The 26586-nt window shown below is 42.6% G+C and overlaps 1 protein-coding gene across 3 annotated transcripts in view; it reads right to left on the bottom strand.

The window, feature by feature from the left end:
• STIM1 (stromal interaction molecule 1) overlaps window positions 1–26586 on the bottom strand; it is a 194594-nt gene that overhangs the window by 48231 nt on the left and 119777 nt on the right. For all 3 annotated transcript variants that reach the window (XM_082844565.1, XM_082844566.1, XM_082844567.1), the window contains one exon: window positions 5724–5838. In XM_082844565.1, coding sequence (XP_082700691.1) covers window positions 5724–5838 — 115 coding nt within the window. The remainder of the gene's footprint in view (window positions 1–5723; window positions 5839–26586) is intronic.

The raw sequence follows: 26586 nt of genomic DNA, 5'->3' as shown, positions 1-26586 counted from the left end.
AGCAAAAAGGGGATGCCAACTCTTTTATATTGATCTGACTTTTGAAATGGTTTATACAAAAGTCCAATGCCACCTGGCTCCCTGTGTTATGTCAACAGAGAGGCCAGTTCTGCTGAGTTTTCTCCCTAAAACCCTCCTGGTTCTCCAGTACTGCTCTACTGCTCCAATAAAAAATCCTGTCCTACAAACAAACAGACTGAATAGGAGATCTGTCAGCTTATTTTCTTATTTCCAAAAGCCTAGTAGAAAACAAACATCTTCTCGGGATTTCCCTGGTGGTGCAGTGGTTAAGAACCTGCCTGCCAATGCAGGGGACATGGGTTCAATCCCTGGTCTGGGAAGATCCCACATGCTGCAGAGCAACTAAGCCTGTGTGCCACAAGTACTGAGCCCATGCGCCTAGAGCCCATGCCCCGCAACAAGAGAAGCCACTGCAATGAGAAGCCTGCACACCGCAACGAAGAGTAGCCCCTGCTCACCACAACTAGAGAAAGCCCATGTGCAGCAACAAAGACCCAATGCAGCCAAAAATAAATAAATAAATTTATTTTTTAAAAAAACAAAAACATCTTCTCAAGACAAAGTTCAGAGTGACACTAGAATACCAGGTTATTTTGCTTTTAGCTGGAATCATACTCTTTAGTTAGAATCAAAATTGATGGTTAAGGTAACTTTGATCCATAAAAATGGGTAAAGAAATTATTAAGAAATATGCTTTGTTTGGCAGACAACATCTTTTTAAATCTCATGTCCACGAAAAGGGAGAAGAAACAGTAACACTGCACTTTGTTTAGAAAATGGAAGCCATGCTTTAGAAGGGAATCCTCTTAGGTCAATGCCTCCCACCACCCTTCACTACAAAGGGCATAGTTACTGTTTCCATTGGCTCAAACATACAAACAACAATTCTACTGCTCAAAGATTCTACAAAATTCACCTGGCATCTCTTCTGTTAAAGAACTGCTACTCTGGGCTTCCCTGGTGGCACAGTGGTTGAGAATCCGCCTACCGATGCAGAGGACACGGGTTCGTGCCCCGGTCTGGGAAGATCCCACATGCCGTGGAGCGACTAGGCCCATGAGCCATCCGGAGCCTGTGCTCCGCAAGAGGCCACAATAGTGAGAGGCACATGTACCGCAAAAAAAAAAAAAGAACTGCTACTCTCCCTACCTCAAGGATCTTAGAGAGATTAGAATTTGCAGCACCCTCCAACTCTTGCCACACACACATACTCTCTTCTCTCACTATTACTACCCTACATAAGTCTGTGATCCAAACTATGCCAATCTGATTCTCCCTCCACTGTATCTGATTCTTGAGCAAAGACAGAGATGAAGAATGAATGTAGCCGAGACATATGAGAGTTACTAATTAGAAGAGGCCAATCCCGTAGTCCCTGATGCTGGGATCCCTGGAGTTGCCCTTGTTCTCAACTCTTCCTCAGCTCTACTAGTTCAGCTCTTCCTTACTTAATGACTTAATTTTGTATAATAAAGAATTTGGCTGGTTTTTATCTTTAGGTCAATTTCCCTGATTATAGGAGTATCTTTGTTATTCATGGTAGGCCCTTGGGTCACACTTGAGTTCATGCTAATGAGATGACTCTGGATGGGGGCTGGTCACCAGAAAGATCAACCATGTGACTAGAGGACTGGGGCTTTGAGCCAGGTGATATCAGCCCAGCCTTTGGGGAGGAATAGAAGGCTGGTGATTGAGTTCAATCATGTGGTCAGTCAATCATGCCTAAGTTATAGGAAACCCCAATGAAAACTCTGGACAATGAGGCTTGGTTGAACTTCACGGTTGCATTGATGACTGATGTGCCAGGAGGGCAATATGTCCTGATTCCATGGGGAGAGGACACAGAAGCTCCACATTCAGGACCCTACAAGGCTTTTCCATATGGGTGTCTTCTTTTTGCTGGTCCTAATTTTTATCCTTTATAATGAAATTGTAGTCATAAGCATAGCACTTCCCTGAATCCTAAGAGTTATTTAGTAAATTATTAAACCTGAGGGGATTGTGGGAACCCCTGATTTTGTAGCCAGTTGGTCAGAGCACAGGTGGTCTAGGAACACCCAGAGCTTATGGCTAGTTTGGTGTCTGAAGTGACAGTATTCTTGTTAGGTATTGTGTCCTTTTCTTATGAAGTCTGCACTAACCCTGGATAGTTAGTGACAAAATTGCATTACATTATTTCACTTAATCACTCTCTTTCTGCTTCATCTTCCTCATCTGTAAATGGAGACAATCGTAATATTTAAACTTCATAAGGTTTTTGTAAGAAATAAGAGTTAATATTTGTAAAGCACTCAGAACACTGCCTAGCACATATTAAATACGATATAAACATTAGAGTAGTTTTGTAGTTGTTGTTGTTGTTTTTATCATTAAAGTCCAGAGCTGGCTAATGTAGAGATTATCAGGCTTTTCTGCTTAAATCTAAATAACACAGAGAAAAGGCTGGCCCCAACATTAGTCAGAAAATGTTAACAACATTAATCACATAGATGGTACTGGCATTAGTCAGCTAATGTTCTGAATACAAATGACCACTGCTGATATCTACATCATCTAGAAAAACTCAGGCCAGCCAGTTTGAGCCAGTGACAGAATAGTACATGTTTTTTGTAGCTCTGAAAATCATAACTCCAGAGAGATTAGAGGCCTTACTTGGAATGAAACAAACTGTTGGGAGAAATAGTACACAAGAAGATTCTCACTTTTAGTTTGTCAAACCATCAGGCATGACACATGGTGAGCAAATCTTAAAATGGTACATATATATCACTTCTAGCTTAGCTATGAGCTACATCACTGTGCATTGAAATGTTTTTCTCTGCTCATCAGTAACGGGTACCAACTCTGCAAAACTCACTCCATTGTCTTCCATCTTCCTGTCATTTAGAACATGCTTGGTAGTGTTCCGATTAGTTGCTGAGTCCAGAAATAAAGTTCTTACCAGAAAATTGTCTTGAGCTGTTTTCTAATACTATGATTTAATCCCTCTGTTTCTGCCCTCTCTTGGTCACTTTCTCTTCCCAGCTACTTCTCTTTGGCTTTCAGAGAAGGTCAGGAATGCTCTCCCTGCCATCTTTCATTCTAAGTTCCGACTTTTGACACCCTCTCTTAAAACCCAGGCGCCATGGCCTCAAGTTATTACAGAAAAAGAAGAAAACTAAAATTAAATAGTACTGTTAGAAGATTTTTCCTGGCAGTGCTGGTATCATTCCAAAGATCATTTCTGTGCTTGATCTCTCATCAGTAGACAGCCTGAGTTGCTCAGGAGCTTATTAAACAAAAGCCCCCACAAGGATAACAATTTCCAGAAAGCTATCTATATAGCTAAATTATGCTTCTTCTAAATTGATTAAAAACAGAGTTAACAAGCATCAGCCTGTCCATCCTACAACCAGGATTAGAATCCAGGTCTTCCTGGGACTTCCCTGGTAGTCCACTGATTAGGACTCCATGTTTCCAGTGCAGGGGGTACAGGTTCGGCCTGGTCAGAGAACTAGATCCCACATGCCGCAACTAAAAGATCCTGCATGCCTCAACTAAAGAGCCCACATGCCACAATGAAGATCCCACAAGTGGCAACAAAGATACTGCATACCACAACTAAGACCCAGAGCAGCCAAATAAATAAATAAAATATTTTTTAAAAATCCAGGTCTTCCTGTTTAAATCTAATGTTCTCCATCTATATTATAGATGATCCCTTCCAGAACTGAAATTCCATAATCCTAGGTAAGAATTTTCTTTTTTAATTTATTTATTTTTGGCTGCACTGGGTCTTCATTCCTGCACGCGGGCTTTCTCTAGTTGTGGCAAGTAGGGGCTACTCTTCCTTGCAGTGTTCAGGCTTCTCACTGTGGTGGCTTCTCTTGCTGTGTAGCATGGGCTCTAGGCACACGGGTTTCAGTAGTTGTGGCACGCAGGCTCAGTAGTTGTGGCGCACAGGTTTAATTGCTCCGCAGCATGTGGGATCTTACCGGACCAGGGCTCGAACCTGTGTCCCCTGCACTGGCAGGCAGATTCTTAACCACTATGCCACCAAGGAAGCCCCCTAGGTAAGAATTTAAACAAAAATAGAAACTGCCTCATTCCTACCAAAACTGGTCTTCTCTACAACCAGACCAGTGCTTTCAACCACGGTGGCAAGGAAAAGCACTGGCCTAGAGAGCAGAAGGTCCAGGTCTCAGTCCTGGCTCCACTATTTACTAAATACAATGAACAAGTAACTTTATAAATTTAGGCCTGAGGGAGGAGATATGGGGATATATGTATATGTATAGCTGATTCACTTTGTTATAAAGCAGAAACTAACACATCATTGTAAAGTAATTATACTCCAATAAAGATGTTAAAAAAATTTTTTTTAATTAAATAAATAAATAAATAAATAAATTTAGGCCTAAGGTTCCTCATCTGAAAAACCAGGAATGCTGGTGGTCACTTATTTTTAACTCTTCTTAGCATCAAGACATACCCTAAGAGACCCAGGGGAGAGACTGCTTCCATTCTTATTAGTATCAAAGGAAGCTCTAGCCATAGACACAAATGGAAAGGAGGCTAAGGCACTGTTTTTTCCTTCCCTGTCAAGCCTCATACAATTAGACATGCTCTTTCACTCAGAATTCTGAAGCAAATGCTCTAGGAGAAAAAAAAAAAAAAAAAAAGGTAATCATGGTTTAGCAGTCTTACACATGAAAAAGATCTAAAGAGCTAAAGTTTTAATTTTTTTTTTTTTTTTTTTTTTTTTTTTTTGCATACGCGGGCCTCTCACTGTCGTGGCCTCTCCCGTTGCGGAGCACAGGCTCCAGACGCGCAGGCTCAGCGGCCGTGGCTCACGGGTCCAGCCGCTCCGCGGCATGTGGGATCTTCCCAGACCAGGGCACGAACCCGTGTTCCCTGCATCGGCAGGCAGACTCTCAACCACTGCGCCACCAGGGAAGCGCTAAAGTTTTAATTTAATAAGTTCAACATGAGTCAGCAGAGTGATTTGACTGCTGAGGGTACCAGTATCTAATCAGACTGCATTAACAGACACACAGGGTCCAGAACTGAGAAGCGGATGGTCCTGCTCGGATCTGTGCTGATCAAACCACACCTGGGGGTCTGCGTCCAACTGTAGGAGCCATGATCTAAGAAATACATTAACAAAAGTGTCCATATGCAGGAGACCAAGATGAAGAGGAGGCTGGAAAAAAATGTTTTCTTCAAAGAACTAGGGCTATTTAACCTGGAAGAGAAGACTCGGGAGAGTTCAACTGCACTTCGACCCAACCTTTGCATCATCTAGGACTCAGCAGAGCCAGGACCAAGTGGAGAGCTTCAGAAGAAAGGGGCTGCCTCAAAAGGCCAGCAAGCTCCCTGTCTCTGGAGATGAAGCAGCCAAAGCTGCGAGGTTCCTTTGGGGGATGGGGGGAGCTGGTAAGGAGAGGTGTAGGGATAGGATAGGATTCGATAAGAATTCTAACGAGAACAACTCCAACTCTGTTTGGAGCATCTTCCCCCATTCTCAGCACAGTGACTCTCTTCAGTCTTATTCAGTCTCTATACAGTCTCTATTCAGTGACTGTATGTAGAACCATTTCAGTAATTTGCTCTTTACTAAGCATTTTATACTCATGTCCTTTAAAGGCCAAATTGCTACCCATCTTCTTCTCTCTTCTCTAAACCTTCCGGCAACTAGGATTGACAACCAAGCTGCCTATTACCTTCTGAAGACTTCCATGCCTTCCACAAGTCCTCTACGCTGATGAGCTTATCCTCACCATGGAAGGTGCTGTGTTTCACCGTTGGGTCGTGGTAATTGAGGTCTTCCCTCAGGAACTGCAAGGGAAAGCACATAAGTCACAAGAGATACCTGGGAGCCAGCCCACTAAGATCTCCTCACAGGTCACCTAGCTACCCACAGCACATCCCACCTGCCGGATGTACAAGTGTATCACATCACCCATGTATCCTTCCATGTGAATATGTCCTACTTACTAACTAGACTGCCTTTTCTTCTTTGTTATATGTTTTGTTTGAGAAAAAAATAAACGTGAATAAGAAATTCCTTCCTCATATTTTTTTAATTATGGAAAAGGAAGAATTAACAACTTTTGAGCACTCATTTACACACTAAGCAACATTCCAAGAGCTTATATTTTCTCATCTAATCTTCACAACTAATGAATTATCACACCTATTTTACAAATGAGAACAGTAATAGTCTTTAGTTATTTATTTATTTAGGCTGCGTTGGGTCTTCGCTGCTGCTCGCAGGCTTTTCTCTAGTTGCGGCGAGCGGGGGCTACTCTTCGTTGTGGTGCCCGGGCTTCTCATTGCAGTGGCTTCCCTTGTTGTGGAGCACGGGCTCTAGGCATGCAGGCTTCAGTAGTTGCAGCACGCAGGCTCAGTAGTTGTGGCTTGCGGGCTCTAGAGCAAGGTTCAGTAGTTGTGGCACGTGGGTTTAGTTGCTCTGCAGCTGTGGGATCTTCCCGGACCAGGGTTCGAACCCGTGTCCCCTGCATTGGCAGGCAGATTCTTAACCACTGTGCCACCAGGGAAGCCCAAAAGCAGTAATAGTCTTAAAGAACACAGTTTGCCCCAAATTCTCAAAACATTAAGTTTAAAGAGATTTAATTACTTGCTGTGATGATTTTAAAATATGTCCACAATTCTTTGACAATCCTTCCATAAAAGTTGAATTCTTCTGCCCTTGAATATAGGCTGACATTAATGACACATCTTCTAACAAACAGAATGTGGCAGCAATGATGTCAAATGACTTCCCAGGCTAGGTTAGAAAAGGCAGTATAGATTCCACCTGGCTCACTCCCTTTGGGGACACATGCCTTGGGAGCTCTGAGCCACCATGTAAGAAGCCTGGCTACTCTGAAGCTATCATTCTGGACAGATAATGTGTAAAGACTATTTAGAGCTAGCAATGTCTGAGCAGCACAAGCTGTCTGCGTCTTCCAGCCCAGGAGTCAGACATGTGAGTGACTGAGACTTCAGGTGATTCTAGCCCCTAGATTTTGAGTTACTTCACCTGATGCCAAGTGGACACACAGGAGCTGTCCCTGATAAGCCAAGCCAAGATTGCAGAAACATGATAAAATAAATGTTTTTGTTGTTTGGAGCCACTAAGTTTGGGGGAAGTTTGTTATGCAGCATTAGATAACTGAAACATCTGCCCAGGGTTACAGCTGATAAGTGATAGAGTTAGTATTCCAACCCAAGGTAGCTGACTTTATAGTCTAAAGTTTTCCCCTGTACCGCATATGCTGTCCTTTAGTTATGTGGATTTTTTTTCACACTATACTTTTATAAGAAAAAAGAAAAGCAGAAGAAATCAAAGCTTTTAGAAATTTAACTGGTAATTAATTTCACAGATACTCATTCAGCCCAATCCTTAACCACATTAGTATGTATAAGATTGAACAGTGATCACTGCTTTCCACAGAGCCTCAAACATCAAAGAAATACGCAACTCTGATCACTACTCTCACAAGAACACATTTTAGTAGAATTTTCAGGAAATGTCTCTTATCCACCTTTCATTATCCCCAGGGTCCAAGAAAGGAAAGGGTCTGACCCAGAGTAATGTCAGTAAACGTTGTTGACTAAATGAACAGATGATTGACAGAATGGTCCCAGATTCCTTAAACCCATAATCGAGGGATGATTTTCTCCCCTGGGTTTTTCAGACATAAGACGTCTGGGCTTAAAGACTCAGGAGAGAAGTTTGAAGAGAGACCACACTGGATTACTCTCAACCTAGTCAGGGTATAGGCTGCTGAGCACAAGGAACTTGACAATGTCCACAACTATAACGTAGCACTGTCCAATACAACTTTCTGCAATAATGGAAAGCTTCAATATCTGTCCTGTCCAAACAACTGTCACTAGGCACAGGCAGCTATTGAACACTCATAATGTGGCTAGTATGATTAAAGAACAGAAATTTTTAAAAAATTAATTTAAGTTTAAATGGCCACATGTGGCTAATAGCTACATACTGGAGTACAGCTCTAGTGCAGTCTACTACCTGGGGTATAGGTACGGCCTAGCTACATTCCCATGGAGGCTAGAATCCTGAAGGGAAGTCAAGACCTCCGGTGAGATGAGGAGTGAAGAGCAGTGCCTAAGTTTAACAGTTCTCTGTGTCCTCCCCCCACAACTAAACTCAGGTTCCTTCTGACACGTGTGGGTTAGGTTCTCCAGCTCCCCAATGTCTCATCTGAAATTGGTGAGAGAATCTACTTTTTAATAAGAATTAGGTAAGTGACATGGTGAAGGGCCCAGAGCAAGGAGATTTTGTCAATTCTTAGAAAGGCAAACTGACTGAAGTATTTAACATGTTTGGATTTTTTAATAGTCAGCCCTTTAGACCGCCTAACATCCAATGTATTGTATGCTATAAACTGTGACTCTTAACATTTTTTTCCCAAATTGCTACCCAGTATCCCAACTCCATTTATTAAATTATCTGTCTTTCCATGGAAGCAACCTAAATGTCCATTGACAGATGAATGGATAAAGAAGATGTGGTATATATATACAATGGACTATTACTCAGCCATAAAAAAGAATGAAATAATGCCATTTGCAGCAATGGATGGACCTAGAGATTATCATACTAAGTGAAGTAAGTCAGACAGAGAAAGACAAATATCATATGATATCACCTATATGTAGAATCTAAAAAACTGATACAAACTTATCTACGAAACAGAAACAGACTCACAGACATAGAAAACAAACTTACAGTTACCAAAGGAGAAATGGGGGTGGGTGGGGGATAAATTAGGAGTTTGGGATTAGCAGATATAAACTACTATATATAAAATAGATAAAGGACAAGGTCCAACTGTATAGCACAGGGAACTATATTCAAAACCTTGTAATAACCTATAATGGAAAAGAATATGAAAAAGAATATATATATACACATATATACATATATATATACACACACATATATACACATACATATATCAATACATAAAAAACTGAATCACTTTGCTGTACACCAGAAACTAGCACAACATTGTAAATCAACTATACTTCAATTAAAATAAATAAATAAATGCCTTAGACCTTAAAAAAAATTATCTGTCTTTTATTCCCTTTTTGGAAAAATGCTATTTAATAAGAAGTAATTATAAAGTAATAACAACTACATATATAGTTGGGTATATTTCTAGCCTCTCCATTCTTTTGCACTAAACCATATTTTTTTGCTAGCACTTGACTATTTTATTATACTTTTTATTTCAATTTTATTTTATTTTATGCTTTTAAAATTTTTCTAATGTCTTGACCCCCTCTTTCCATGGCTCTTTTATTTCAGAACATTTCTTGTCAATCTCAGTTACTTATTTTTCAAAACGAGTTTTAAAACAATTTTGTTAATTTTATTGAGAGTCTGATTACTCTCACTGGGTGATGAGTAAGTGATGAGATCACTGGACCTTAAACACCAGACCCTAGGACATATCAGGGAAGACACAGTTACAAGCAGTCTGAGACAGTCAGTCTGGAGGCAGAAATTCATTCATTCATTTATTCAACAAATATAAGATTTCTATATTCCGGGCACTAGAAATGCAGTAAATAGTAAACAAAACAGACAAAAATCTTTGTCCTCATTGAGCTAACATCCAATTTGGGTGAGAGAGACAATAATTTGTATAAAGCAGGGAAGGTCAAGAGGGAAGGCCAAGAGTTGTGGTATTAGTGATTTATCATCTTCATTAGAGGTGTCAAGGAAAGTCTCATTAAGAAAGTGACTTTCAGGCTTCCCTGATGGCACAGTGGTTGAGAGTCCACCTGCTGATGCAGGGGACACGGGTTTGTGCCCTGGTCCAGGAAGATCCCACATGCCGTGGAGCGGCTGGGCCCGTGAGCCATGGCCGCTGAGCCTGCGTGTCCGGAGCCTGTGCTCCGCAACGGGAGAGGCCACAGCAGTGAGAGACCCGTGTACCGCCAAAAAAAAAAAAAAGAAAGTGACTTTTAAGCAAATATCTGAAGGAGATGTTGGAGAAAGGCAAACAGGATAACTGGAAGAGTATCCCAAGAACAGAAAATGGCAAATGCAAAGGCCCTGAGCCAAGAACAAGTATGTTCAAGGAATAGCAAGGAGGCCAGTGTGGCCAAAGAGAAACAAGTGAGGTGGTAACTAGCAGGAGATGAACTCAGAGAAGCAACAGGGGTACAGATCATAAAGGCTTTTGTAGGTCATCATAAGGACTTTGAGTTTTACTCTGAGATGGAAGCTGTTGGAGGAATTTGAAGAGATATGCGACACGATCGCATTTACATCTTTAAAAGCATTTCTCCGAATGCTGTGTTGAGAAGCAGACTATAGGAGGACAAGGGCAGATGCGGGGAAACCAGGTGGCAATTGCAATAATCAAGATGTGAGCTAATGGTGGCTTGAAACAAAGTAGTAATGTGGATATAATGAGAAGCTGTCAGGTTTTACATAAACGTTACAGAGACCAAATTTCTAATCCTCATAACTTTTTTAGTTTTGATTCATCAGGGGTCCTTTAAGGTATACCCTACTTTAGTCCTCCTAGGCTCTAACCCAGACCCTCTTAATCTAAGACTAGAGAAACACTTGTCATATGCAGGCCTTAGGAGCAGAAATGCCAAAATCCCCAAGGAAGAAGATTTTCTACCATTATCAGCTAACTCCAGGAAACCATGTGATGAGATATACCAGCTACTTTTAGGGAGCCAACAAGAAATAGACTGCTTTTTATAGCCAAGTCTGGTCATTGAGGTGTATGGAGAGCAGAGAAGCCCATGGGAAGAAAGTGCAAGGAGTATCTGCACAGGGGCTCACATCAGGCTCTGCTGGTACCACAAAGCATGCAAAGAAAGAGTAAGGTCAGGGGCTTCCCTGGTGGCACAGTGGTTGAGAGTCTGCCTGCTGATGCAGGGGACACGGGTTCGAGCCCTGGTCCGGGAGGATCCCACATGCCGCGGAGCAACTGGGCCCGTGAGCCACAAGTACTGAGCCTGCGCGTCTGGAGCCTGTGCTCCACAACAAGAGAGGCCGCGACGGTGAGAGGCCCGCGCACCGCGATGAAGAGTGGCCCCCGCTTGCCACAACTGGAGAAAGCCCTCTCACAGAAGCGAAGACCCAACACAGCAAAAATAATAAAATTAATTAATTAATTAAAAAAAAAAAAAAAAAGAAAGAGTAAGGTCAGAAAACAAGGCCAGCAAGAAGGTGATGCCAAACAAGGAGTGTGGGCTGACAGAAGCTATACCTGAAGGAAGGGCCAGATGCTGGATGGAACCTCTTTAGAGAACAAGGAAGTGCAGCTGCAACAATCAGGCTTTTTTCTTTTTTTTTTTTTTAACATCTTTATTGGAGTATAATTGCTTTACAATGGTGTGTTAGTTTCTGCTGTATAACAAAGCGAATCAGCTATACACATACATATATCCCCATATCTCCTCCCTCTTACGTCTCCCTCCCACCCCTCTAGGTGGTCACAAAGTACCGAGCTGAGGCTTTAAGGGGAGGAAAGGCGGTGTACTGTAAATATAAAGAGTTCAGAACCTCTAGAAAGAGACCACTTCCTATGTGACTTTTGGGCAAGCTACTTAGCATCTCTGAGCCTGTATTCCCCTCAAAATGAGGGCTAATTATCCCTCTCATTTGAGTGTGATAAGGATTAAATGACTCATGTTTGCACAAGTCATAGACTGCCTTTGCACATGTGTTTTAATGGCCCACAGAGCATTTTATAAATTGAAACTATATTTAAAAATCACAGGGACTTCCCTGGTGGTCCAGTGGTTAAGACTCCACACTCCCAACGCAGGGGACCTGGGTTCAATCCCTGGTCAAGGAACTAGATCCCACATGCTGCAACTAATAGCCTGCAAGCCACAACTAAAGGAGCCCACATGCCACAACTAAAAAGATCCTGCATGCCGCAATGAAGATCCCACGTGCCACAACTAAGACACAGCTCAGCCAAATAAATAAATATTTTTTAAAAAAATCAAATTTTGGGGCTTCCCTGGTGGTGCAGTGGTTGAGAGTCCGCCTGCCGATGCAGGGGACACGGGTTCGTGCCCCGGTCCGGGAGGGTCCCACATGCCGCGGAGCGGCTGGGCCCGTGAGCCATGGCCGCTGAGCCTGCACGTCCGGAGCCTGTGTTCCGCAACGGGAGAGGCCACAACAGTGAGAGGCCCGTGTACCGCCAAAAAAAAAAAAAATCAAATTTCACCCCAAAAGTCCAGCTCTCTTTAAAAAAACAATTTAAAGGTCTAGCAACACTGAGCTCCAGTGACAACTCTGGAATTTTATTTGGGAGAGGCTTAAGGGCTACAATTTGATTGGAAGGGAGGGTGGTGGCTAAGGGACTTGTCATGAGGTGTGTTTGCAAAGCAAGCACATTGTTTTTATGTAGATCGTTCATTACAAATTAATTTTATAATGCAACATTTTATGAAGATGTTTTTGTTTACATTTTACTTAAAATTAAGAAAAAACTAATTGTCCGTATCAAACAGTATTATACATAAGTCGCAATTTGGGGCAGCTTAGAGGTGGGGCAGTTGGTCCTGAGGAAGATAACGAGGGTTTCTTTTTTTTTTTCTTAATTAAAAAAAATTTTTTTTCCTTTATTCATTTATTTTTGGCTGCATTGGGTCTTCGTTGCTGAGCACGGGCTTTCTCTAGTTGTGGCGAGCGGGGGCTACTCTTTGTAGCGGTGCGCGGGCTTCTCACTGCAGTGGCTTCCCTTGTTGCGGAACACGGGCTCTAGGCACGTGGGCTTCGGCAGCTACAGCACACGGGCTCAGCAGTTGTGGCGCACGGGCTTAGTTGCTCCGTGGTATGTGGGATCTTCCTGGACCAGGGCTTGAACCTGTGTCCCCTGCATTGGCAGGCGGATTCTTAACCACTGTGCCACCAGGGAAGCCCAACGAGGGCTTCTTGATCAAAGATGATTATTCTGTGCTCCCACAGTCCCTGTGTATACCCTAATCAGTCTTGTTATGCGTCTACCTCCCCTACCAAACCATATACCCTCTGATAGACGGTCCCAGTTACCCAGCCATAAACATAGCATACAAGAAAATTGTACAGAACTAGAACTTTGATGTCCAATATACTTGAGGTAGGCATTATCACATATTGCTCTGAACACTGTCCCACATCCAGCTAATGGCTAGTGTCTGATATAAGACAAAGTTTAAAAGCAACAAAAAGCAAAACCAAAACAAAACCAAAGAGGCAACTTTTGGCTCCCACAACAAGGATTTACTATTTCGGACTCAGAACAAGCAGCTCTTCTCTCAGGAAGGTCTAAGGAGGCTCCCTGAAAGTCCTGCCTTACCAGGGGGAATACAGCACTGGCTAGAGCTGCAGCTCAACAGCTCTCTGAAGAGCCAAGGGACCAGTTGTTACTAGGTATATTTAGTTCTATGAGCTCAGAAAAGTGATCTCCCTGGCAGTGGCACAAAGCATGCAACCCCATCCCAAGTGAAGCAGTAGTGAGGGGGCGTGGGTGAAAGCAGACAGGAGGGGAGACATGTCTCTAGAATTCCCAACAAAACAGGCCCAGCCAGCTTCATCAGGGAACAGAATTCACTGAGGTAAAGCTTGAAGAGGAGCAGCACATCTGTGGGTGCAGGAATCAGGCAGGTCTCCTGGGTTCTTGCCTGGAAGCAATTACTCCTCCTTCCCCTTTCCACCCTTGTTCCCCACTGCTGATGCACCACGTCTCCCAAACCACACCACCACAGCACCACCCCCACTTCCCCACACATACAATATTTAGAACCCACAACACACGTGCCCCAGATCTGAGAAGCTTCCCACCTCTTGTTTACCACGTAAACATCTAGCAAGGACACAAATTTTAGATACAAGAGCTCTGAATGTCACTGGTACAGAATGCTGGGGACATGGACATCTCAGGGGTGAAAAATCTGTCCTCAGTGAGACCAGAAGCTATTGCTCAAAGTCAGGGAGAGAACGGGCTTCCCTGGTGGCGCAGTGGTTGAGAGTCTGCCTGCCGATGCAGGGCACACGGGTTCGTGCCCTGGTCTGGGAGGATCCCACATGCCGCAGAGCGGCTGGGCCCGTGAGCCATGGCCGCTGAGCCTGCGCGTCCAGAGCCTGTGCTCCGCAACGGGAGAGGCCACAACAGTGAGAGGCCCGCATTCGCAAAAAAAAAAAAAAAAAAAAAAAGTCAGGGAGAGGACAGTCATTTCTCACTCACCTTTGTACATCTAGTCTCACTTCTGCCAGTCCATCTACCACATTAGTCACCAGAATGACCTTTGTAAAGTATAAATCTAACTATACCAATGTACCTACTTAAAATCTCATGACTCCCCATTACCAATAGGATAAAGCGCTAGCCCCTTGGCCTTACATTCAAGGCCTTTTACAACCTGCCCCATAGACTAACTTTCCAGTCAGCTTCCTGGCCATTCTCCCTCCCTATCAGACATCTACACTCCAGGCCAGGGGTGAAGAAACTATGGCCATGGGCCAAATCCAGCTTGCTGCTTGTTTTTGTAAATAAAGTTTTATTGGAACTCGGCCACATTCATTCATTTATGCACTATCTATAGCTGCTTTCATGCTTCAAAGGCAGACTTGAGTCATTGTGACAGAGACTGTGTGGCCAGCAAAGCCTAAAATATTGACTATCTGACCCTTAATAGAAAAAGTTTGCCAACATTTGCTCTAGATACATCAAGCCACTTCAGGCTCCTTGAACAAACTAAACCATGCTCTTTTTCCTTTACACAAGGTGCTCCTTTTAAAATGTTTCTCCTTCTCTTTATCTGCTGAAGAAAAAGTCACTGCCTCTGTGAAGTTTTCCAGACCTCTCCCAAGCAAATTAATTGCCCTATCCTATTTGTTCTCTTAGTCGTCAGGGTATATATCTATGACAGTATTTATCCCATTATACCATAATTACTATTTAATTACCCCCTTTTTACTCCCCCTAAGCAACTCAAATATAGAAACTGTGTTTTATTTGTCACTTATCTCTTTATCCGGCATCTTGCAAATTTTCTGGAACACCTAAATAAATAATTAATTTAGCTCTGTAAGCCAAGCTCCAAGCATAGAGCCTGGCACAGAGCAAGGTGTGTGGTTATTAAATAACTGAATGAGTATCTCTCACTTGAGCTTGTCCTAGAACACCCAGAAGAATGCTTAGCTTAGAGTAGGTACTCAATGCATATTATGTCTACTATACAGAAGAAAGAAAAAGGTCCCCACATTGCCAGCCAATCTAAAACAAAGATATCCAGCTAGGGGCCAGAGGGTTACACTGGCTTGGGTTCAGTGTAACATGATGGTTTAGAGCTTGATTCTAGAGCCAGGCTGCCTGGGTTTGAATCCTGGTTCTACCACTCACTTTCATTGTATTAGTCACATCATTTGTAAAATGGACATAATTGTACAAACTTCATAATATGCTTATATTGAGGGTATTATAAATAGATTAATTCACATAAAGAACTTAGAATAGTACCTGGCATAAAATAAGCTCTCCTATGTATGAATTGAGCTCTCCTAAATATTAATACATTTGATATACTATAAGAGGAATATAAAGATACTAAGAATGTGCAATCCTGAAGCCCACTATTACAATGATGCTGATCTCTCATATGTAAAGGAGACACACAGAGGAGGTAGAAGACAGATATTTCCTAAGTGCTTGCTACACGAAGACCATGTGCCAAGCGATCAGCAATAGACAAGGCACTGTAATCTACTGACCTCTAAGGCCCTTTCCATTCTACTCTATGTTCCTTACTTTGAAAGCTTTAACTCCATTTAAAACAGAGATTTCACAACCTTGGCAAGACCCTCCCTGCCTTCTTTGCCACATCAACTGTCACTTCCTCCCAGCCCCAATGATAATGAAATACTTGAAGTTCTCTGAAAGTACCAGGCTCTTGACCAGTCTCATGTCTTTGCACATACTGTTCCCTTAGCTAAAACACTCTCCTTCTCCCATCATCTCTTCGGACCAAAACGACATATCAGCAACTCTGTACATGGGTAAAACTAACTTAGGTCTTCCTCTTCCGTGACTCCATCACAGTATCCACTTATCCTACTGCAGTATCCTCATCTGTTTACATGGCTATTTCCACAACTAGAGGAATTTCTTCTAAGGCAGCAACTTCACCTTCCCTTTTACTCCTATATATCTAGTACCCAGCACACATGCAGGTACAGAGAATCTCTCTGAGGTCGATGATAAAGCTTAGTCCTTGTCATGGAATCATCTTTGATGTCCTCAGGCCATGACATTGGTCACATGACACAGATCAAATCCTAGAGGCAGCATCTGAAGTTGCAACTTGCTAGGTACCTGGCCAGAATGGCAAAGACTAAGAAATTTTGACATCTCCAGTCTTGCAAACTATCGGGACCAAAGTATCCAAGCTAGCCAAGGACTACTGCCAGGGGAATCTTATGAAAGGGGGATAGAAATGGATCACTAATTTAAAAATATTTCCCCAGACAGAAAGGATTATCTTCTTGGGGTCAATACTGCTACATTTACAGAGGAGGAATACACAGCACTGGACAGAATGTGTTATGGGTAAAAATGTTTTTAAAAACTGATGAGTTTGGGGCTTCCCTGGTGGCGCAGTGGTTGAGAGTCCGCCTGTCGATGCAGGGGACGCGGTCTCCGTGCCCCAGTCCGGGAGGATCCCGCATGCTGCGGAGCGGCTGGGCCTGTGAGCCGTGGCCGCTGGGCCTGCATGTCCGGAGCCTGTGCTCCGCAACGGGAGAGGCCACAGCAGTGAGAGGCCCGCGTACCGCGCAAAAACAAAACAAAACAAAACAAAAAACTGATGAGTTAGAGGGGACTTCTGGCTTGACAGTGTGAGAAGCTCCATAGAACCACTCTCCAGTGAAAGTGGCAAAAGTTATTTTTTAAAAGCAATCATTCATTATGTGACATATAACAGAAAGTTAAAGATCCTTAATATCAGAGCACCTAGAAACCAAACAAAAGATGAACAAAAGATATAAAAATATTTTTATAAGGAAGAAATATAAACAAACATGTATAAACTTTCAACTTCATAAGCAGTCAAAAATTAAAATGAATACCATTTTCCCATCCCTTGAAAAGGCAGCTATGAAAGGACTGGTAATAACTAGTGCTGGACATAATGAGCACTCTGTCATTGTCGGAGAAGGTATACATCCATGTAGCTTTTCAGGTGGACAACTTGTCAGTGTATATCAATACTTAAAAGGTGTCTAGCCTCTGATTTAACAGCTCTGACTGTAGGCATCCAACCTGAAGAAATCTTCACACAAGTCCTAGGAGTCACGTATAAGTAGGTGTATCGAAGCATTTTTTGAAATAACAAAAAATTTGAAACATGATTGTACATAAATGAAGAAATTGTTGAAGTAATACATACTAACTCCTACCAGGCAATACTCTGCAGCAGATGAAAAGAGCTCTATAGTGTGGACATGAAAATATTTCTAAGACATAGTGATATGAAAAACAAGGTGTACAATAATACTGAATCACACACTCCTGTTTATGTTTATATGGTTATGGACCTGTTTACATATATATGGCATGTGTGTGTCTGTGCATGCCTAGAAAAAAGTCTGTAATAATGCATATCAAGATGTTGATGGTTTCCTCTGCCCAAGGCACTAGGATTGGGAGAGGAGGAATGAAAGGGGCTTTACGTAATTTACTTCATTCTAGGTTATTTGGGTTTTTTTAATAAGCATGTTTTTACGGATGACAAATAACTTTCATTATCACAGAAAACTTGGAAAATGCAAATATATAATCTCTGATACCGTAAAAAAAAAAAGCTATCATTCAAAATCTCTAGAAATTGTCCTAGGGCATATAGCAAATGAAGAAACATTTGCTCAAGAAGAGCTACTAAAACTCAGTAAGAACAGTGAGAGTCTGTAGTATTTTAATTAACACTTGCTCCCTCTCTCTCTCCCCACTGCCAAATCAGTAAGACAGAAACTCCATTCCAGACTGGTGCAGCTGAGAACACAGGGCTCCCTCATCCCCAAGCTCCCAGTTGGAAGGCTATGTCTCCTCCTTCTCCCAGTTACCTCTTGCTAAAGCTAAGTTCTAGGTGAATCCAGCAAAGAAGTGGGCCTCCCTACTTCCACCCAGCCCCCACTCATGGGGCAGGGACTTCACCTTGGATGCAGAGCCACTGAGCATACTGGGGACCTGACTGCCATTTCCCTAGCTTATAAGACAGCAATTATACTCTGGGAGAGGCAAGCCAAGAAGGCACGAGGCTACTGCCATCCCTCCACCAAGTGCTCAGCTCCTAAAATGGGGGTGTCACTCAAAGAGAAGAACGTCATCGTCCCCACCTCCAACTCCAGAACCGTAGCTCAGAGCTCTTGCCTGGTAGGAGAAGCAGGCTTTAGAGAGTTTTGAACCTCTCCCCAAAGGAAATTATTTTATTTGCAACAGAATGTGAAGAAGTTTAAGACCAAGGGCTCTCTGAAAAACAGTGAAAGTTCTGGTGAAAGGCAATTGGGAGAAGAGGGGTGGATTTATTGGAGATATAGGCTGAACTGCAGGGTAAAGAATTTGCTGACTGGGAACAGAGACAGCTGGGAGGAGCCCTCCTCTTTTAAGAACAAATCTCAAACACTGATCTCAGGAACTATCCTTTCAAAGGAGCCCTAATATGAGTGGATCAGTCTGTGGAGAAAATTTATGCCCCAGGGCATTGTTGAAAACAATAGAGTAATCAGATGGCAACTAACAGAGCTTAACAGCTGAGTGGGGCCAGGAGAAGACAGAGGCAAAGACAGCCCTGCCAAAACCATTGCCATCCAAAGGTGACTGTGGGCATATCCAAAGCTGCACCCTCTGAGAAGCAACATCAGAGGCTTTACACGGTCAGGAGGTGGTAGGAACAGACCACTGAAATAATCTTTCCAGTCACCAAACAAACAAACAAGTAAGTAATAACAAGCCCCAGAGGGGATGGACCAGTAGCCAGAATTGCTCCAGTATATGATCAAAAACATCCAGTTTCTAACAATACATATATTGTTTTATATATATATATATATATATATATATATGGCATGCGAATTAACAGGAAAGTATGAGCCATACACCAGAAAAAAAGCAGGCAACAGAAACTGTCTGTGAGAGCAAGCAAATTTCAAATTTGACAAAAAAAGGCTCCAAAGTAGCCATTATAAATATCTTCAAAGACTAAAGGAAACCATGATTAAAGAAGTAAGGGAATGAGTGGTGACAATGTCACATCAAATAAAGAATATCAATAGACAGAAATTACAAAAAAGAACCAAAGGTATGTTGTGGAGTTGAAAAGTACAGTAACTAAGAGAGGAGCTCAACAGCAGCTCTGAACCAGCAAAAGACAGAATTAGCAAACTGGAAGATAGGCTGAAGGAGATTACACAATCCAAAAAAACAGAGAGAAAAAAAGAATGAGAAAAAATGAACAGTTTCAGAGAAATGTGGAACACCATTTTGCTCATATGCGTAATGGAAGGATCAAAAGGCGAGGATGGGGAGTTCCTTGGTGGCCCAGTGGTCAGGATTCCGGGCTTTCACTGCTGTGGCCCGCGGTTCAATCCCTGGTCGGGGAACTGAGATCCCACAAGTCGTGTGGTGTGGCCAAAAAAAATTAAAAGTAAAAATAAATAAAAGGAGAGGATGAAGCGAAAGGAGCAGAAAAAATATATATATATAGAAAGAAATAATGTCTGGGAATTACCCAAGTTTATTGAAAAGCATTAATCTACCTATCCAGAAAGTTCAACAAACTTCAAAGAGGATAGGATAAATGCAAAGAGATCCACAGACACATCACAGAAAAAGCTAAAAGCCAAAGGCAAGGAGAAAATCTTAAAAGCAGCAAAAGAAAAATAATTCATTACACATAAAGGAAGCCAAATAAAAATAACAGCCTACTTCTCATCAAAAACAATGGATGCGGGACTTCCCTGGTGGTGCAGTGGTTAAGAATCCTACTGCGGGGCTTCCCTGGTGGCGCAGTGGTTGAGAGTCCGCCTGCCGATGCAGGGGACATGAGTTCGTGCCCCGGTCCGGGAAGATGCCACATGCCGCGGAGCGGCTGGGCCTGTGAGCCATGGCTGCTGAGCCTGCGCGTCCGGAGCCTGTGCTCTGCGACAGGAGGGGCCACAGCAGTGGGAGGCCCGCGTACCGCAAAAAAAAAAAAAAAGAATCTGCCTGCCAATGCAGGGGACATGGGTTCCAGCTCTGGTCCGAGAAGATCTCACATGCCGCAGAGCAGCTAAGCCCGTGCGCCACAAATACTGAGCCTGCGCTCTAGAGCCCGTGCTCCGCAATGAGAAGCCACCTCAATGAGAGGCCGGAGCACCACAACGAAGAGTAACCCCTGCTCGCCGCAACTAGAGAAAGCACTAGCGCAGCAACGATGACCCAGCGTAGCCAAAAATTAATTTAAAAAAAAAAAGTGAAGGCAAAATAAACACTGAAAAAATTCATTGCTAGCTGACACACCTGATATTGATAAAAAGCACTAAAGGACATTTTTAAGGTTAGTAAGGGACCCCAGATAGTAATTTGAATCCATGTAAAAAAATAAATCTGTTCCTTTTTAAATAAATGCATTCATTCACTTAACAATATTTATAGAGTACCAACACTGAGCACTATTCTAGGTACCAGGGATTTAGCAGTGAACAAAACAGATCCCCTGCCCTTATGGATTAAATGATAGAATCCAGAAGGTGATTAAGTCCTTAAAAATAAAAAAAAAAGCCAAAATAACAAACAAAAAAAAAAGAAGTGATGTGTAATGAGGATGTAGGTGCCAGAAATGCAGTAGGCTTGCAGATTTCATTATTACATAGGGTAGTCTGGGAAAGGTCTCATTGATAAGGAGAAGTATGAGAAAAGACAAAATATTGAGAAATATGAGATAGTTATCAAAGTGGATATCTGGGGGAAGAATATTCCAGACAGAGGTAAGAGCTAGAACAAAGGCCCTAAGACAGGAAAAACAAGGAGTGTTTGAGAAACAGCATGGAGTGTGGCTGAAGTGAAAGGTGAAAGGAGATAGATGAAGAGGAGGAGATCCTAATGGTAAGTGGAAGCCAGGTCACATAGGACCTTAATGACTCTTTTTTTTTTTTTTCGGCTGTGTTGGGTCGTCATTGCTGTGCGCGAGCTTTCTCTAGTTGCAGCGAGCAGGGACTACTCTTCGTTGAGGTGCACGGGCTTCTTGCGGTGGCTTCTCTTGCTGCGGAGCACGGGCTCTAGGCGCGTGGGCTTCAGTAGTTGCAGCATGCGGGCTCAGTAGTTGTGGCTCACGGGCTCTAGAACACAGGCTCAGTAGTTGTGGCGCACGGGCTTAGTTGCTCCGCGGCATGTGGGATCTTCCCGGACCAGGGATCGAACCTGTGTCCCCTGCATTGGCAGGCAGATTCTCAACCACTGCGCCACTAGGGAAGCCCTGGACCTTGCTGACTCTTGTGTTAACTTTGGCTTTCACACTAAATGAGAAATGGCACTAAAACAGGGTTTTGAGCAGAGGAGTGAAATGATCTGGTTTACATCTTTTAAAGCTCTCTGGTTGCTACACTGAGAATAGACTGTAGACATGGTGATCTGTTATGAGGCTGTTGAGTCTCAGTACCTACAGTGGAGTAGGGGTGCGAAATGATTAAATTTTGGACATATTTTGAAGGTAGAACCCACTGGATTTACCAATGGATATGGGGATGAGAGGAATTATGGATGATTCAGAGTATTTTTTGGTCCAGGCAATGGAAATAATGGAGTTGCCTTCAACTGAGATGACAAAGGCTGTAGGAAGAGAAGGTTTTGGATGAGGTGACATTTAGAACCCAGTTTGGGTCATGGTAAGTTTCAGATCCCTTTCAAATTCTTACAAGGGGACTTTGGGAGTTTGGGATGGACATGGATACACTGCTGTACTTAAAATAGATAACCAACAAGGACCTACTGTATAGCCCAGGGGACGCTGCTCAGTATTATACAGCACCTTAATGGGAAAAGAATTTGAAAAAGAATAGATACATGTATATGTATAACTGAATCACTTTGCTGTACACCTGAAACTAACACAACATTGTTAATCAACTATGCTCCAATATAAAATAATTTTTTTAATTTCTCAAAACAAGATATACAAATGATCAATAGGCACATGAAAAGATGTTTGGCAAAATTAATCACCAGGGAAATGCAAATCAAAACCATAATGAGATATTATTTCACATCCACTAGGATAGCTATAATTTAAAAAATCAGATAATAACAAGTGTTAGGATATGGAGAAATTAGAACCCATGCTCTGCTGACATGAATGTAAATGCATTTTGGAAAACAGCCACTTTGGAAAACAGTCTGGCAGTTCCTCAAAGGGTAAACATAGTCAACATATGACCCAGCAATTCCACTCCTAAGTATATACCCAAGAGAAATAAAAACATCTGTCCACTGGGAATCCCCTGACGGTCCAGTGGTTAGGACTCCGAGCTTTCACTGCCGTGGCCCGGGTTCAATCCCTGGTTGGGAAACTAAGATCCCACAAGCCGTGCAGTGTGGTCAAAATAATAATAATTTTTTTAATTCTTTAAATAAATTAAATAAAATAAAAAATCTATCCACAAAAACCTGTACCATAGCAGCATTATTCATAACAGCCAGAAGGTAGAAACAACCCAAATATCCATCAACTGATGGGTGAATAAGCAAAATGTAGTGTGTCCATACAATAGAATATTATTCAGCCATAAAAAGGAATCAAGTTCTGATACATGCTACAACATGGATGAACCTGGAAAACATTATATTAAGTGAAATAAGCCAGTCACAAAGGACCACATATTATATGATTCCAATATGAAATATCTAGAATAAGCAAATCTTTAGAGACAGAAAGTAGATTAGGGCTAGGGGGAATAGGAGGACAGGGGGACAATAGCTAATGTGTATTAGTTTTCTCTCTGAGGTGACAAAAATTTTCTAAAACGGACTCCGGTGATGGTTGCACATATCTGTGAATACAGTAATAACCATTAAATTGTACATTAATAACCATTAAATTGTAAATGGGTACATTATATGGTATGTGAATTATATCCCAATAAAGCTATTTTTTAAAAACTGGTGGGTTTGACCAGGGCCAGGCAAACTTTTTCTGTAAAGGGCCAGACAGTAAATATTTTAGACTTGGTGAGCCATACAGTCTGTTACAACTACTCGACTCAACTCTGCTCTTCTGTGAAAGTAGCCACGGACAAGATGTAGATGAATAAGAGTGGCTCTGTGCCAATGAATCTTTACTTATGGACACTGAAATCTGAATTTCATACAGATTTCACATGTCACAAAATTCTTCTTTGGATTCTTCTCCCAGCTATTTAAAAATGTAAAAGCTATTCTTGGGAGATTGGGATTGATATATATACACTAATATGTATAAAATAGATAAGTAATAAGAACCTGATGTATAAAAAAATAAATTAAATAAAATTCAAAAAAATTTTAAAAAAATAAAATAAAAGCTATTCTTAGTTTGTGGACTCTATAAAAAACAGGAAGGGGGTCATATTTTGCTGACCCTGGACTAAATGCACCTAATCCTCCCTCCATTATGGCTTCAAGTACTAAGGAAATCTCTCTCCCTTACAATCCCCATGAACAAGAGTCAGTTTTGATTCCCCTTTCAGTTTTTCCCCCACACTCACTAGCATTCCTATGCATGGCTTTCCAACACCCTGGGAAATACAAACCCAGCCAAGTACTCAACAGCAGGAAAACCTCCCGGACTCCATTTCCAAAGTAGAACATCAACTTGGTAAGAGTTGAGGGCTCACCATGTGTTCTTTATAAATGCCACTCACCTTTGGGCACTGAGTGGATAGAGGAAAAGGCTTGGGAACAGAGAATATAAGAGAGTAAGGCAAACTCATGCCTCCTCTTTAAGAACCTTCTGGCTCCTAATCAACTCTAAGAGGGAGAATTTAGGCTTATGTGTCAATGAGCAATATTAAAATAAAAATCCTTAAGAGCAGAATCTCATTTTAGAGCATGATGGTACCACAAGAGAAGGCAGAAGGGATGAGTGAAGACATGAAGCCTCTATTAAGAGGCATTTGTTCATTCATCTGCCCAACCAGCATCTTCTGAGTACTGACTATGTGGCATTGCCTATGCTGGTATCTGAGGACACAGAGATTAATCAGACATATTGAAAGCACCTGGGTGAGCCAGCTATATGGGGGAAAGTCAGTCCCTGAAGGCAAGAACCACTGTCCTATGTGGAGGAAAGGGCTATGGCTCAATCCCAAAGGCAGAGCCCAGAAACCCTTTCTCCAATCCTCTCAACCCCACACTGCCTGAGACCTCACAGAATTTTCCACTCTGAACTAATCAGGGAACTTGCTCACCACCCAGAGATACCAGAAGACTTGTGAAGGGACATACAGGAAAAAACCTCACCGATACAGACTCGAATACCATCTCTGCCACTTACTCACCACATCACTTTAAGTCTGTAAAATGCAGACTACCTCACAGTTACAGTGTGGAGACAATGAGATCATGTAAGGCACAGTCCCTCACAGTACCTGTATGTAGAAGGTGCTTCAGGAATGTTTGACTATTCTGAACCTGGGTCGCTTGGCAAGAGGGGTCACACTGTGGAAAATGATGTACCCTGAGTGAACCAGCTCTGAGTCCCAGCAGCTTCTAAGCCCCTCCTTCTCAAGATGCAGGGCTGCTAGGTGAAAGAGGGCCTGGTTCTTACCCGATCATGCCATGCTGCTGAGGTGCATGCCTACCTGACCTACCCCCGGGAGGGCCTGAGGCTGCTGGGCACTGAGGGCAGAAGAGGACAAGCTGCGTACCAACTGCTACTATTGAAATGTTCATACAGCGTTATGGTTTACAAAGGCTTCTTTACATCCATTATCTTATTTGAGCCTTACACCAGCCGTCAAAGGGATGTATTACCGGTATCGCTATCTTGTAGATGAAGAAACTATTCTCTAGACATCTCCCTACTTCATGTCTCCCAAACTTGCCCTTTTCTTTTTTTGCCTCCTGCCTTTACTCATAAAGTTCATCTTTCCTGGAATGCTCTTCCTTCTTTCTTCATTGGTAAACCCTGCTCCCCTTTGAAAACCAAGTTCCAGTTTTATCTGCTTGGCAAGGCCTGCTCCTGACATACCTTCAGTCAGAATTAGAGCCATCTCTGTTTAAAATCCTTCTAGCTCATCATCTTTGGGATAAAATCCAAGTTTCTCAGTATGGCAAGATCCAGAAGCTTACTTAATACCTGAAGCAGATCTTTTCTCTCTCTGCTGGCTTGACCATTTCTGGCCGTAGATGACCCTTGCATTCTGCCTACCACTTTGTAGGGCCCAGATCCTGCCTAGACTGACAGCAGCTTTGGACACCTGATCATACTTCCTGGCTCTGTTTTTGCCCCCAGGTCCTGCACACTGTACTGCACTGTAACCTTTCGCTCCTAATCTTCTCCCTGATCTCTGACCTGGCTCATGGGCCTTCTCTCAGCTCCTACCTCCTTGGCTCAGTGTTCCTCCCCTCCTCTACTTCTTATGCACACAGACACATCTAAATACAGAAAGGCACAAAATGATGTATACACACCCACAAAGAAACAAACACAAAGGCACATATAGACATATACACATATATGGACACACACACAGAAGCCTTACAAGTACAACTAATCCCTGCCATTAACAGGATTACCATCCAGAATAGACAAAGCAGACTCACCAACAAAGATGGGAGGAAGGAAAACAACAGTCTGCTTAGTGAGAAAGAATTTCCCTATCTGTCAAAGCAAACCACCGTCTGGGTTTTCCTGGAAACATATGAGTGGAACCATCTGGGGGAGCTGCTGCTTCACCCTGTATCTGGCTAAGGCACCAGGACAGATTGCAAATGACGCTTACTCCCTCTGATGTGTAGCTCAGTTTGTCTAGCAACCAGTACCCCTCCCTGAGTGCTGGCTGACAATGTGTCTTCTGCTACACCAGCACATGTTAGATTACCTCACCCCTATTCCTCTTGAAACTCCCACAGTCTCCTGTGCACACCACCATTACAGCCCTGAAGATGTGCTGTTGTCATTGCCAGTTTACATATCCGCCTCTCTCACTAGCCTAAGGGCTTATGAATGGCAAAGAGTGTCTTATTTTCATCTCTATTCTATTCTACAGATGAGGAAAGTGAGCCTCCGAATTACTTGGCCTTATAGCTAGTACGCTGCCGAGCTTGCATCTGAACTCAGGTCAGACTCCACAGCTCATGCTTAGACTTTTAAAAGTCAATTTCCAGATACTTTATTCTAAGAAACTCACAAAATGCCCGGAAGCCCTCCTAGAAGTTAGGGCTGAATGCCTGAGGAAGGCCACAGAACTTGGACTCACTGGGGTTGTAGCCTGGAAGCTGACTATGAGGTACCCCTGGTGAGTGAATGCTACAGCCATCCATAATTAAGTATTTACAAGGAAAAATGGGGATA

Source organism: Leucopleurus acutus (genome assembly GCF_964270905.1).
Source record: "Leucopleurus acutus genome assembly, chromosome: 8".
Classification (NCBI taxonomy): domain Eukaryota; kingdom Metazoa; phylum Chordata; class Mammalia; order Artiodactyla; family Delphinidae; genus Leucopleurus; species Leucopleurus acutus.
Note: the sequence above shows the minus strand (reverse complement) of the source record. Positions and strands in the feature narration are given on the sequence as shown.